The 15,811-nt window shown below is 43.5% G+C and overlaps 1 protein-coding gene across 3 annotated transcripts in view; it reads left to right on the forward strand.

Moving 5' to 3' along the window:
* Positions 1–15,811, forward strand: part of LOC121287184 (collagen alpha-1(XIV) chain-like) — a 209,657-nt gene that overhangs the window by 77,000 nt on the left and 116,846 nt on the right. For all 3 annotated transcript variants that reach the window (XR_005945154.1, XM_041204812.1, XM_041204811.1), the window contains exon 19: positions 5,692–5,834. Coding sequence is in view for 2 of the 3 variants with exons in the window: in XM_041204812.1 (XP_041060746.1) it covers positions 5,692–5,834 (143 nt within the window). In the remaining variant the exon portion in view is untranslated. The remainder of the gene's footprint in view (positions 1–5,691; positions 5,835–15,811) is intronic.

Here is a 15,811-nt window from a genome sequence, read left to right on the forward strand (position 1 = left end):
TGTGGCTTTGGAGATGAGGGCGCAAGCAAATTTGGAAGGATGTGTGGTGGGTCAGCTCCCCAAAGGTTCCCACCCTTGAGCACTTTTCCCTGAAGCAGACTGGCGGATTCAAGGCAACTTGCCTGGCAGCAGCTGGATCCAACTTAAGATGATAATGGAAAAACTCAGCAGGTCTGACAGCATCTGCGGAGAGGAATACAGTTAACGTTTTGAGCCCATATGACTCTTCAACAGAAGTAAGGAAAAATAGAAAAGAGGTGAAATATAAGCTGGTTTAAGGGGGGGATGGGACAGGTAGCACCGTTAAATCAGCCTATTTTTCACCTCTTTTCTATTTTTCCTTAGTTCTGTTGAAGAGTCATACGGACTTGAAAAGTTAATTGTATTCCTCTCCACAGATGCTGTCAGACCTGCTGAGTTTTTCCAGGTACTTTTGTTTTTGTTTTGGATTTCCAGCATCCACAGTTTTTTGCTTTTATATTAAGATGGTAATGAACCACTTACCTGCAATTTTCCAGGCCATAGGAGATTTTCCCAACTGTGCACAGGACCCACATTGTGCCAGGAGTCTGAAAATGGATTGGAGGGGCTTGTGCACTGGGAGGTCCGACTGCAACTCACTTGAGGATTTAAATTTATTTTTCAAAGGGGATCTGTCCTTAAACAGCAGGGCTGCCCTTGCAGCCACTTCATGGAGACTGTTGGCTGCAACATTGCTTGTCTTGTTTCAATGGCAGCCACCTCCTTGCCACTTAATATGCCCTCATGGTCTGGTGCCACTCCTGTTGATGGGCAACCATCACTGACACCGCAAAGGCAGCCAACAGCCTTACCCACAGGAGGTGCTCGTTTGAGCTCCCAATGATCGGAACCCGATCACCATCCTTAGTTGGCTGGGGCTGCTGAACACAGGTTCTTATTGGGCTGCCTCAGGGTAGATCATGCCTAATCCTGGTTCCTGATTCAGAATTCATCTCCGAATTGTGATTGTGACCCACTCAGGAAAATTCAGCCCTTTGTTACTGAAAGAATTTTAAAATATCCTGATTGGCAGGTCCAATCATTGTTCATCAGAATTGTTCATCAGAATTTTCAAGTTGGCATCCCCAAGTTCATCATCAGATTTCTGTATTTTTTGACTTATTAATATATTGGTGTTGATTTTAACCCTTGGTGGATTTCGAGGGGTGGCAGGAAGTGGGTCAAGTGGAAAACATTCTTGTAGGCCTAAATTTGCTAATAATCTCTCATGTGGAACCTTATCAATTGGCTTCTGGAAGTCCATTTACGCAGTATCCATCTTCGCCCTTGATGAACACAAACATTAGAAAACAATAGGAAAATGTTCCTGATTTTTAAAAAGCAGTTCTTCATGCTAGAAAGTTGCGTGGGTTTATCTGGCTTACCTGCAGGAATGCCCTAGGGTACACCTGGAGGCCCCTAACCGTCGGCTATTGCTAAACTGCCTGAATTTAGGTAAATGGGACTTGTGCTTCTGAGAGCGTGACGTTCACATCAGGCATTCAGGAACACGTCCTGTATGGATTCCTCAGTAGTTTTGGAGACTCTTAACTGGAGTGTCAGACACCAAACTGATTAATGAGCAGTAAAACTATCTTTACTTTGACAAAAAATGGCATTCTTAATTGGAGATGTCATAATGATTGCTGCTGTTGGAAATTAAACGAATTATGGGATAGTCAAAATTATGTTGAAATTTTAGCATATGATTGGCCAATAGTAGAGTGACTTTTGTGTTGCCTCTGAGTATACTAAACCTAATGTGGGTAGAAAACCTGCAGAGTGCTCTAGACCCAAGCACTTATGTTTATCTCCCCTGCTCCTCTAACACCTAAAAATTAAATACAGACATTTAGTAGAAAACAGAAAGCCATTAATGTTAATGCTAAGAAATTTGTGTTAGTTTGATTTTTTTGATATAAATAAACTGACTTTGAAATTCACTTTAAAGTGGGTTCAAAATAACACGTAAAGCTATAAATTGTGGATTTCTTCTGTTGCTAAGTTAGTTTGCTGTATGTGTATTATTGCTCACATAACAGAAAAATACAAGGCAGTAAGCCATAGGATACAGCATATATGGGATATGGATATAACACCTAAATTGCATCAGAGCTGATTTCATAACAAACAGGGAGTATGAAAAGCTAGGGGATAAATTAAAAAGCAGAACCTCAAAGGTAATAATCTCTGGTTTATTCCCTGAGCCATGAGCAAATTGGCATAGGGTAAATAAGATTAGGGAGTTGAATTCGTGGCTCAAAGATTGGCGTGGGAGAAATGGTTTCGATTCATAGGTCATTGCACCTGAACCATGCTGGGACTGATGTTCTGGCGAGTGGAGAAGGCTTTAAACTAAATAGTGGGGATGAGGGACCATATGAGGAAAGATGTGTAAATTAAAGAAAAAAGACGAGGTAAGATAGCAAGGCAGCAGTTAGGGTAATGACAATCAGAGCCTGGCAGGAAGGGACAGAGAGTACAAACTTAAGGATCTGACAACAGATAAGGCCAGAGCTTGCACAAAAATTAAAAATCTAGAACTAAAGCCCCTGCATCTGAACACCCATAGCATTTGTAACAAATCAGATGAATTTTCAGCTCAAATAGAAATAAATATATATGATCCAATAGCCACTACAGAGAAATGGCTGCAGGTTGACCAATGCTAGGACCTGAATATTCAAGGGTACTTGATATGTTAGAAGGACAGGAAGCTAGGAAAAATTGGTGGGGATGCTTTGTTAATTAAAGATGACATTAGGACAATAGTAAGAGATGACCTTAGTTCTAAAGATCAAGATGTAGAATCAGTTTGGGTAAAGATAAGAAATAGCAAAGGGAAGAAGCCAAATGTGGGAGTAGTTTATAGACTTCCTAACAGTAACAGCACTTTAGGATGGGGTATACAGGAATAAATAATGGGGGGTTCTCAGAGGGGCACTGCTATTATCATGGGTGATTTTAATCTACATATATAAATTGGACAAATCAGATAGGCGAAGGCAGCCTGGAAGGTGAGTTCATTGTGCTTACGGAACAATATCTTAGAGCAGCACATTCTAGAGCTAACCAGTGGGCAGACAATTCTAGACCTGGTAATGTGCAATGAGGCAGGATTTATTAATGACCTCATAGTAAAGGAGCCTCTAGGTAACAGTGATCATAATATGATTGAATTTCACTTTCAGTTTGAGGAAGAGAAGAGTGGATCTAAGACTTGTGTTTTAAAGCAAAATTAAGGCAATTATAAGGGTATGAAGACGGAGCTGGCTAAACTGGGGAAATAGGTTAGGGGTAGGTCAGTAGAAATTTAAGGAGATGTTTCATAATGTTCAGCAATAATACATTCCAGTGAGAAGGAAAGACTAGGAGACAAATTTACCATCCATGGCTAACTAAGTTAAAGATGGTATCAAATTGAATGAAAAAGTGTACAATCCTGCAAAGATTAGTGGTTGGTCAGAAGACTGTCAGAAAAACCAAAGAATGACTAAAAGAGAAAGCTAGCTAGAAATATACATATAGATAGTAAGAGTTTCTACAAGTATTAAAAAGGAAAAGAGTAGCTTAAAGGAGCATGGGTCCTCTAGAGAGTGAGTCTGGGGAAATAATAATGGAAAATAAGGAAATGGCGAAAATGTTTAATAGATATGTTGTATCTGTCTTCACTGACACAAATAACATCCCAGAAATACTTTTAGATCAAGAAATGAAAGGGAGGGAGAAATTTAAAATCATTACAATTACCAGGAAAAGGGTACTGAGAACTCTATTAGAACTAAAGACTGACAAGTCACATGGATTTCATTCTAGGGTCCTAAGAGAAGTGACTATGGAGATGGCAGGTGCACTGCTTGTAGTTTTCCAACATTCCCTTGATTTTGGAAAGGTCTCATCAGATTAGAAAATAGCAAAAGTAACTCCTCTGTTCAAAAAAGGAGGAAGATAGAAACCCAGTAACTACAGGACAGTTAGCCTAACATCTGTCATAAGGTAAAGCCTAACATCTGTCATAAGGAAAATGCTAGAACCTATAATTAAGGAGGGTATAGCAGGGAACTTAGAAATTCTTAATGCAATCAGGCAGAGCCAACACGGTTTTGTGAAAGGGGAATTGTGTTTAATTATTTTATTAGAGTCATTTGAGGAAGTAACAAGTAGCATATATAAAGGGGAGCCTGTAGATATGATGTACTTAGATTCCCAAAAGGCATTTGATAAGGTGCCACATTAAAGGTTACTACACAAAATAAGATCTCATGGTCTGGTTGGCGGGGTGGGGGGTAACATATTTATCAAGCAAAGGATTCGTTGGCTAACAGAAAACAGAGAGTTGGGTCATTTTTGAGATCAATGTTGGGCCTCAACTATTCACAATCATCATAAATGAATTGGTGAAGGGACCGAATGTATGGTTGTTAAATTTGCTGATGATGCTGATGAATAGTCAGGAAAGTAAATTGTGAGGAGGACATAAAGGCTCTACAAAGGAATTTAGATAGGTTAAGTGAGTGAACAAAGAATTGGATGGAGTATTCTGTGGGAAAATGTGAACTTTTCCACTTTGGCAGGAAGAATAGAAAAGCAGTGTATTATTTAAATGGAGAAAGATTGCAGAACTTTGTGTTACAGAGGGATCTGGGTATCCAGCTACATGAAGCACAACATCTCTAGTATGCAGGTACAACAAGTGATTAGGAAGGCAAATGGAATGTTGTTGTTTGTTATAAGGGGAATGGAATATAAAGGTAGGGAAGTTGTACTACAATTGTAAAGGGCATTGTTGAGACCACACATGGTGTACCATGGGCTGGTTTGTTCTCCTTGAGAAATGATATAATAGTATTGAAGCAGTTCAGAGAAGGTTCATTCAGTGGATTCCTGGGTTGAAGGGGCTATCTTATGAAGAAAGGTTGGACAGGTTGAGCCAGTATCTATTGGAATTTATAAGAACGAGAGGTGATCTTGTTGAAACATATAAGATCCTGAGGGGACTTGACAGGGTGGATGCTGAGAGGATGTTTGCTCTTGTGGGAGAGACTAGATCTGGGGGACATAGTTTAAGAATACGGAGCCTCCCCTTTAGACAGAGATGAGAATTTTTTTCTCTCAGATGGTCATTAGTCTGTAGAATTCTGTTCTTCACTGAGCAGTGGAGGCAGGGTCATTGAATATTTTAAGGATGAGTTGGATAAATTCTTAATTGACAAGTGAGTCAAAGAGTATAGGGGACAGGTGGAGTTGAGACCACAATCAGATCAGCCATGATCTTACCAAACGGTGCAGCAGGCTTGAGGGGCTGAATGACCTGCTCCTCTTAATTTGTAAGGTTGTATGTACATATGTTCATACAAGTAATGAAGGTATGCATAAATGATGATCAAAATCATAAGTGTGATATATGGCCATATCATACAATGCTTCAACATATAACCTCTTAATATCTTGGGCATAGGATAAAATATAAATGTGAATTTTAAATAAGAATAGCATGTAGTTCAGATTGTTGCTATGAATTGTTTTTTAACCCTCAGTTGACAATTCAACTGTGAAATCAGCTCCATGAAATTTGGGAAAAAAATTAACATAAAAATATTATGATGCAAATGTTGCCTTCAGTTTACGAATTGTTTTTAATTGATTGCTCTACACTGTTTGTTGTGTTAGTTTCCAGAAATCCTCCGTCAAACCTTCTCATAGAGGCCAAGACACCCACTAGCCTCCAAATCAGCTGGGATCATCCAAGTGCCAATGTTCAGCATTATAAAATATCATATATAACCATTAAAGGTGGCCATGCCGAAGAGACAGTAAGTTATATTTATTCTGAACATCACAATACCATTTCTTTATCATAGCGATTGCCTCAGAACATTATAGTTGAAGTTAATTTACATTTCAAATTTTTTTTTCCTGAGATTAAAAGCATTAAATTAAAAATAAAGATTGATGGAACAGGACGTTCAAAATATTTCTCTATCAAAGACAATACAGTAATTATTGTTGTTATGCCTCTTCTTGACAGAATTATGAAAGTGAATCTCTTCAGAGACTGATAAACAAATCTTTTGGTACATTTCTCTATCCAGAATTTGTTTTATTTGAATACTACTGGATTGTCATGTTATCCCTCATGCTTAAACAGAAGTTGAACATTTTTATAACATAGACCCTCTGAGCCCTAAGCTCTAAGCCAGGCTTTTCCAACCTTTTCGCTTGGGGGTGGGGTGGGGGGGTTGGCTGGGGGGGAACATTTGCATATTTTTCTTATTCAAGGGGCTGATGAACAAATTTCAGAAAGATAAGGTTTGGAGCAACAAGGACTGAATTTTAGAAAAAGCTGAGGTTTTAAGGAAAGAAACAATTGCTGAGCAAAAGTACAGCTATGCCATAGAAATAAATTGATAATTTAAAAAAGAGTAATTAATAAAATATCCAGAGTGTGAGAGGGTCAGAGTGTGTGTGCCCGGCTCACTCCCAGTCTCGGGGTGCTCACTCACTCACCTTCACCCCCACTGTGATTGGGTACATGTCTATGAGTTGGTGTGTGGTGATGAGAGTGAATAAGAAACCCGAGACTGGGTACAAGGCAGACTCGCACTCCACCAGCCAGCTTTCCCCTCCCCCCCCAACACACTCGATCTCTCTCACTTCTCCTGCCCTCCACACACACGCGCACACACACACACACACATACACTGTGTTGCACTCCTGCCCATAAACTCAGCATCTCACACTCCCCACCCCCCCCCCCCCCGCCCCAAACACTCAGTCTCTCGCATTTCCCTCCCCCGCCCCCACAACCCACACACCCAGTCTCTCGCACTCCCCCCACCCCTGCACTCAGGCCAGGATTTTCAGTGCCTGCCGGTCTCGGGCGTGCATGAGCTGACAATATGGCGTGATCAGTTTCATGATGGCGTGAAGGCAGTTTGCGATTATCCGCTCAGCTCACCGATGGCAGGTCACTTTTTCCATCATTGGACGTCGGGAACTTCATTGTTATACGTCAGCATATCTTTATTTGGCCAACCTGCTGGAATCGCCCCCCCCCCACCCCTGCTGGAGCGCCCGCCAACATGGCAGGGAAACATGCTGACGTGTTTCACAATAGCACATAAGCGGCGTGCACTTCGCTCAGAAACAAGGTTTGTTTGCCGACCTTGCTTCGATCAGCATGTCATCATGTAGTGATGACTCGCAGTCATCAGCGCCAAGCTTCACAGACAGCACCACATCACTTTTAGGGGGTGCTCACCGCAAGTCTCTACCCGCCAGATCAGCCATATGTGGGTGGCTTTTCAATGGCTGCAGGACTAGAGCTTGCTTAGTGAAGGGAGAGAAGTGGCCTCAGGCAAAGGAAGAGGCTGCTGGATGAGGGCTGTACTGGGGAAGGGGGGTAACCCAGGGTGGGTGTGGGGGCACATGTTGATCTCTGCAAGTGGCCTCAAGATAAAGAGGGCTGAAGAGGCAGTCTCCAGAGGAGATGAGGCCAGATGGAGATGTGAGGGTGTCTGTGAGAGACTGAGTGGTGATGTCACTTGAGCTGGCATTGAGTGAGACGTCAGTGAATGTGTGATGGGCTTGTGAGTCTGTGAGTTTAGAGTGATGAGATGGTTGCTATACCCTGGTTGAATGGATGAGATCATTCATCTCCTATCTCAATTGCATGGCCAACCTCTTCCGTGCAGCATTGGCACTGTCACTGCCTCTGAACCCTGGTTGGTCACGCCGCTGCCCAACCTGCAGCCAGAGCAGAGGTAGAAGATATTGCACGAGCCTCCATGGCATCCAAAAGGCATTCCACTACTGACCCTGTGCACAGCAAATACAGGAGAGAAGCAGTCTGTCATTGGAGGAGCAGCTCCATGCAGGATCTTCCATTGAAACTCACCTCTTTGACCTGAAATTTGGAAACTGGTTCTGGGGACCACATAGAAGGGCTTTATGGGCTGCATCTGGCCTGTGGACTGTACATTGGACAAACCTGCTCTAAGCATAAGTTTGTTTCATTCCCACTGCAACTGTATTCAACAGAGCAGCCATGTCTCTGTCTCTCTTTTCTATCTTTTTTCATCTTTCTTTGTTTCTCTCTTTTTATACCTTTCTATCTCACTCAAAATTTATCTTCTCTCTTCTTTGTTCGCACTCCCTTTATTTTTTTCTCACTTTATATTTCAACAAAACATACTTCCATCTCTGTTTCCACCCAGAAGAGGAATTCTTTTCCCTTCTCCCTTGAATAGGATTTTCCTTTCTCTTTCCCTTCCCCTCCTCATAAGGGGAGTCTTTCTTTTTATCCATCCATCACGAGATGATTTCCTCTCTATCCCTCTTTTCAGCTACCAGTCTTTCAGCACCTCCATTCCTCCTCAAAAACAGCTGTGTTCCTGTGTTAACATTTTGGGCCTGTGACCTTTTCCATCTGCCCTTTTGTTTCTCCTTCTGTGTCCCTTTCCATCTTTGTGCCTTCCTGTCTCAGGACAAGATTTTTAAGTTGCACAAAGGGAGGGATTGGAGGCAGCCGGACGCTGAAAATAGCTTTGTAGGATGGTATGTCCATTCATTCCTCAGGATGGGGGAAGGCAGGCCCTTGAACCCATCCAATTTGGAATGAGGCCAATCAATCCTGTTAACGAGCTCATTGTCCGCTTGTTAAGGGCCAGGTTTGCGATTTTGGTGAGGGTCCACAGCTTGCACATTGGATCAGGCGCATGGGGGCAAGAACACAGCTGGGAGCCAATCATGGCTACACTATAATATTAGTTGGGCCCATGAAAAGCAGTACAGCTGAGATGGGCACTCAGCCATGGGCATACAGGTGCCATCAGATATATAGAGGTTGAGGAGAGAATGGTCTGCACCTGCTCAGGCAGTGGATGGGGTAGTCATCTTCCTGGCATCATGGAGGCATAAGAAGATGGGATAAGGTTTCCAGACATTATTGTGAGTGCAGATGAGCATAATTAAGGCAACAGCTGGTGTTGAGTTATGGTTCTCCAACCGTGTGTCTTGTGGTGATATGGATTAAGATCCTCAGTGGCAGAGGCCAACCCCTGAGCATGAGGAGAGCAGGGGAGAGGGATGAGAGGCAGGAAGGCAACAGAAGTCATACCCTCGGCATAGGGTGTACCACCAGAGATGGAGGTACCTGAGCATGTTTGTCACCTGATTGTGAAACCTGCCATCTCACCTTTGAAATATCGCAGTCACATTTGCCAGTATGAGAATACAGAAGATGGCTTCGAATGCACATCGAAAGGTGGTCGATCACTCAGAAGGAAAAAACAGTGAAAACTGGGAAATAAACCTACTGGTCCAAACTGGTCTTGTATACCTTAAGATGGAACACCAGTAAAAACTGGAAAATGAGAGTACTAGTCTGAACTGTTTTTCTTTTCTGGATAGGTATAGACCATATTGATCAGCAAGGCAGTGATAGTGCATGATTAAAGTTCTGGGATTGGGTTCATTTCAAAGAAAAACTTCTCTGTAATGATCTAAGATTATTATTTTTTTGATTGAATGGTTATTTTGGTAATATCAGTGTATGTATATACACTACAGGCTTTCCTGTTGCTAATCCCAAGCTAGAGTGCCTCTTGCGTCCCGATGTCATCACATGCCATTTCGATATTGCATTTGGCGGGTGTGCACTGGAGGCAGTGGGTGCACACCAGAGGCAGACCGAACGATCAAAGGCCTATTAAGGTCATTAAAAAAGTAATTGACGTTGTTAACAGTGCTGCCCATCCAACATTAAGGTTGATGGGCAGGCGAAGAGCCCAAGTGGCCTTCGCAATTTTCAAGAAACCTCAGCCATGGCAGGTAAGGTTTCCTGAAGGTTTAATAAAATAAATAAATAAATTTTGCAAAATGCACAATTATGTTCCAGCTCACTGTGACATGTTTAAATAATTTTTTAGCTCATTATCAATTTAATCTCCCTGAAGCAGCTCCGTGCCTCAGGGAGATTGCTGCTTTCATTTGCACACACTGCGAAAGAGCACAGGCCCTGACTCTCTCCCTGCTCCCCCTGCCCACACAGGTAGCGCTGAATGCTACCTGCTGTACGTTACGCTGGGCAGGCCTTAATTGGCCCACCTACGTAAAATGGTGGCACGCAGCTGATCGCGGGCAGCAATCTGCTCTGTGTTCACTCCCGCCCAACCTGCCCGACATAGGTAAGATTCAGCCCATGGATTCCTTTATTCTCTTTCTAGACTCCCTCTGCTGGTATATGGGTATGGTAACCATGGCCAGAATTTTTTGCTCAGCATGTGGGCATGTGTCCAATATGCTTGAGGGTAAAATGACGTGTGATGACTTTGGGCGAGTGCCCCGTGTCATCACGCACTCGCGCGATATTTCAGTTGGCGGGCACGCATAAGAGTTGGCAGCGTGCCCACCAACAATTAAGCAGCCTATTAACACCCTTAATCAACTAATTGACTAGAATTTTTTGCTGCCCGTTGAACCGTTCGGTTGGCAGGGGGGCAAAACGGCCAAGCGGCCTTTGCATTTTTGGTGAAACCTCATCCATGGGCGGAATGATTTAAAACAAAATAGAAACTTTTTGCGCTCATGTTCAACGTGTCCCTGCTCAGAGTCACGTGAGGGGACATGTTTTCATTATTTTAAAAGTGTTCATTTTTGTTGATAAAAATCTTCAGCTCCCTGAGGCAGCCCTGTGCCTGAGGGAGCTTTTACTGCGTGCCCTGCGCTCATGTGTGAACTTCAGTGCTCGTGCTCCCCCCACCCCCACCCAGGCAGCGCTGGGCACTGTAGCACGCGCTTCATGCTGGCTGGCCGGTAATTGTGCTCGGGGCAGCGGTCGGTTTCCCGGTCACTCCCGGGCCCGCCCACCACGCCTGCCCGATGATGGCAAAATTCTGTCCCATAAGTGCACAAAGTAATTTTCAATACGTTACACATTCCCCAACTGTTCCCCTGCCCAGCCCATCTACAGATTGTAATATCTTTTTACTCTCTCCACCAAGAATGCCCATCTCTCCTTCCTTGACTTGTTCCTATGGGGCTACCCTTGCAATTTCCATGGCTACCTCTTCCAGGGCAGTGATGATGAACATCCTTTCTTGGGCATTGCAGGCTCTTTCCTCTTGCAAGAATAAAAGAGAGAGAGATAAGGCCCTACTGGCCTCAATGATCACTGCCAGCAGCTCACATACATAAGAAGCTGCAAGTATCAGTGCTGGAAAATCCTCAGCAGCCTATGTCTCTGAGCCTTGTCGAGTAAGTAAACTGGGAACACATTACTACCATGTTCAGGAGCAGGATGCGTCTTCAGTCTCCTCGGGTGGAGTGCATGCTTTAATACCCAGGGGCCTTTCATCAGGATCTGGCATTGCAGCTACCTTGCCAGAGAAAAGAAGCTCATTGAACCTTTTACGGCACTGGGCCCACTTCCTACTGACCATACTTCTGCTGCTGAGGCTTCAGCCACCTGCAGCCATGGAGATATTTGGCTGCGTGGCCTGCTTCTTCCACTCTCCAAAAAGAGGACCTCCCCACTTTCCCTCATAGCCTGCAGGAGGACCTCGATGTCAGCACTAGAGAAGCAAGGAGCTATCCTGCCTCAGGCGCCAGGCCTCTGCTTCTCCAGACCCCTGGTGCTTGCATTTTTCTTACAAATTGCAGCCACAGTAATAACTGCTGTGATACCTTTAAATGGGGCCTGCAGTTGCCGAGCCCTGCCTCAATTCTCTTACAAATGCATAGTAGCCCACCCCACTCGTCAGAATTATAGTTCGGGATCCTTACATTGGGCTGCAGAATATGCAGTTAGCAAATTGTGAAAGATTGGAGTTAAGGGTGAATCCAAAACCCAGGGGCAGGCGTGCACCCGAGCATCAAATAGCACGCAATGACATCGGGCAAGTGTCCCAACGTCATCACGCACTCCAGCAATATTTTGGTCTGGGGGTGCGCGAGAGAGTCGGCAGCGCGGACGCTGACAATTAAGAGGTCTATTAAGGCCATTAATCAATTAATTAACTTGTATTTTTCTCTGCCCGTCCAACGTTACGGTTGGCGGGCAGGCGAATCGGCGAGGCGGCCTTTGGATTTTTGAGGAAACCTCATCCACCCGTAATTAAATTTAAAAAAAATAGTAATTTTTGTCAGAATTATTCAAATATGCTTTTTGTCATGCATAGTGTTTGAGGATGAGATTTCGATGAGTAGGAAAAGAAAGCGAGAGATATATTAATATTTTTTAAAGGCACACTACTACGTGTGGGGCATTTCGAGTGGAAGATCGCATGCCTGCAGTGGAACCTGTTTGATTTTATAGTCATTATTTTCAAAGGAAAGAACATCAGGTGTGCTCAGTTATCATGATTTTCCCAAACAAATCTTCCTTTCTATGATCCACCTAAATGATGCTTAATGCTGAGACGGAAAAGACAAAAATCCATCCATGTTTGCTGGCATGTATCCAACTTCTAGTTATTCTGAAACACTTTTATGAACATCATACTATTTTAGGGTGGGAAGAAGAATGATAAATTGTTTCAATTGAATTGTTTCTTGATAACCAACCACCTTATAGCTTTCTGTTCAGGCTGGCTCTTATTGGAAAATAGAATTATAACAAAACAGTGTGCTTTTAAAAGATATTCCTGTAGATTGCTCCTGGCATAGCTCTTAGTAAATCAGGGGCGGGATTTTCCGCACTTGCCTGCCGCCGCGATCTTCTGGTCCTGCCGCAAGTCCATGGACTTCTGGCTGGGGCACGGCCACACCCATGGCGGGTCCCACCCGCGACAGAGCCAGAGAATCCCGGCCCAGATACTACATTGTCATTTTAAGGACGTGGGGCTGGGTCTTATAGGACGTCATGGTCTCGCATGCCGCCCCCAACCCCCCCACCACCACCGGCTAAAAGGTTGGGGGGAAATTCTGGCCCTAGCCAATTGGCCATTAATAGACTGGAGGTGGAATTTCCCATCCACCAGCAGGAAGTACTGCCTTAGAGAACTGCTGGAAAATGAGAGGCTAGCATCTCTGCAATACCAGTCGCACCACCGGGAGCAGCACCAGTACTGCACTCAGGGCTGGAGGAGGCGACCTGGGCTGGATCATGTTGTAGTTGTTTAGGGGTCATACAAGGTGCTAAATTGGCAGACCCCAGTGAGGGGGATAAGGATCAGAGTTTGAGTGGCCATGGGGGAGGGTAACCTGGGTGGTGGGTAGCACCCCAAAAGGAAGTTCCAGTAATACGGGTACCAGCTGGAACCAGTTCTGAGCAGGGAAAGAAAAACAGTTCAGAGCTAGCGCTCCAACAGAAATTGCCAATTAAGGCGCCAGTAATATATCTGATATAGCTGCTGCTCCGAACTGGTTATTTATCCAGTTTATTTGCTGTGCTTTATATTGCACTTAGATTTATTGTTATAGGTATTTATTTATCACATTTATTGCTGGTGAGCATCAACTGATGTCAATAACTCCCCCTTCCAATGTGTTTTTTTTTGGATGGAAATGCTCAAGGTTAATAAGTTGGATTATGCAGATTTGCAGGTCAGACAAAACACTCAGAATTTAAAAAGAATGCGTAAAAACTGTACAAATTTTATTGTGAAAAAAGGCAAATTTACAAAATTAAAATTCCTCATTAATCACAGGCAAAAGAAAACCTCAGAATGACGTTTTCAGTAAAGGGTCAACAACTTTATTCCTGGAAAAGAAGCAAGGAAACAGAAATAACTCATACATAGTATCAATACACTGATTGATTTCAGGTCGAACTTGCTCATGGTTCAGATCCATTCTTTTCTCCGTCATATAAAGGATTAGCTTGCTTTGCTCCTTCAAGACCTCATCCTCACTCAAACCCTTCTTCAAACGATGAGTGAAACATGCTGCGATGGAGAAGGAAGAGGGAAAACATAAAGCATTGACTCACTGAAACAGTTAAAGTTAAACAAATAATGAAAAACAATTACACCAAAAGACAAGTGGAAAAATAACTGCTGCCCACTGAGCTCCAGATTTCCCTGCAATGGAACCTGTCAGGGGAAAGAAAGGAACATATCAGTGTTCTGCGTGCAAGATCTGTAATACAGACTAAATTACGGTATATATACGATATATATATATATATATATATATATATATATTCACCCCATGAGGTATTGATCACATTTAAGGATGCTGTGTGTGTGAACTGGCACAGTTTTTATCTGGGACATTCAGAAAATCACACCTTCCCATCTATTGGAGTGTAATGGACCTCCACACGTGTGCTTACCCAGATGTGCAAATAAATGTGGGTGCGGTTGCAATCTGGGCAGGCCTGTTGCTCTGCAAGGCATGGTCATAGGCTGCAGTGCCCCCACACATAATTGCTGTGGTCCTCTGGCTGCAACAGAAAGCAGGAGTAATAGTTAAGCTTATAATGACTCCTCAGCACAAAGGTAACTGTTGCATAAGGATTGCAGTAATCTAAACACATATTACTCTGCATGTAGGTGCTGAAAATTGGTTCTGGATCCTGCAGTTGAGTTTCGATAGCTCAAACTCCTACCTTTTCTGGAGGCCTTGATTGATCCCGGAAAGCTCCTCCAGTTTCTGCTACAGGGATATTTTCTCTGCCTCCAGCCTCTGAACGGTCAATAGCGTTTCCCAGTTCTGGGCAGGTTCTGCGCAATCCTCCAGCTGCATTGCTGCCCTGGAAGTACTAGCTTTATTACTTGCGGTCGCTAGATGTTGGAACATCATGCTTCTCATCTTCTTGCATTGACCAACACATGTTCAGGCAATCTTATCCTTCTATCAGGAAAAAGGAATTAGATGTTAACAAAGTTGTTGATATTTTTGATGTGAGCAGGAATACAGGTTCCATGAACTATTTGCTTTTAGACACATAATTGTTCTTGCAGGTCTATGAGAATATAATATTAGCAAAGATAATGATAAACAATGAGTAGAGAGCCACACATGTACCCTGGTTTTAGTAGCATCTTCCAGTGCCCTCTTCACTTGAAGGGTTACGAGGACTACATCATCGGCACTGGTATCACTCACAACAGCCATGTCCAAACCTTTTGGGTTTGCATGTGTGTTGTTTCCTTCTGCTTCTTGAGGCCTTCGCGAGACTCTGCAGACGAAGAAAGAAAACCCCAACATGTCTCAAAGACACATTTAATTTGTAATGGCTGTAAGCCATCAGCTTTTTCATTGAGATTTACCTCTGAGCAAAAGGAGCCTGAGCCTTAGAAAAAACATCATCCTGCAATCAGTTTTCTTCCCTCATCATAGTCAATTGAACTGCTGACGCTCACCTGGACCAACCTTACCTTGTATACCTTTGAGTCACAGTGGGTCTTGGGATCAAACTTTTTGATGTCCTCTTTAATTGGCACAATCCTGCAGACTTGTTTATCACCCAGGAATTGGAATCAAGTGAACTTTGGTGCACCAGCCGTTCTTAGTTACTGGAGATATGAATTGCATTGATTTCAGAAATCAGTGTCAAGAACAAGCTCTTTTATCTCATGTTGTGAAGAGCATGCCTCCATTACCCGCGTGCTATATCTCCTCTCAGCTAACCTCCAACCCTTGGAGAGCTCTCTGCTCCCTTCCTCATTCCAGCCTCCAAACACTCTCCCTCACTCCCTCCAACCTCCAAACTCTCTTTTTTCCTCTCTCCAGTCTCCAAACCTTCTCCCTCCCTCCCTCCAGCCTCTAAACACTCTACCTCCCTCCCTTCAACCTCCAAACTCCCTCCCTCCCTCCCTCCAGTCTCCAAACATTCTCCCTCCCT

Source organism: Carcharodon carcharias, chromosome 14 (assembly GCF_017639515.1).
Source record: "Carcharodon carcharias isolate sCarCar2 chromosome 14, sCarCar2.pri, whole genome shotgun sequence".
Lineage (NCBI taxonomy): Eukaryota > Metazoa > Chordata > Chondrichthyes > Lamniformes > Lamnidae > Carcharodon > Carcharodon carcharias.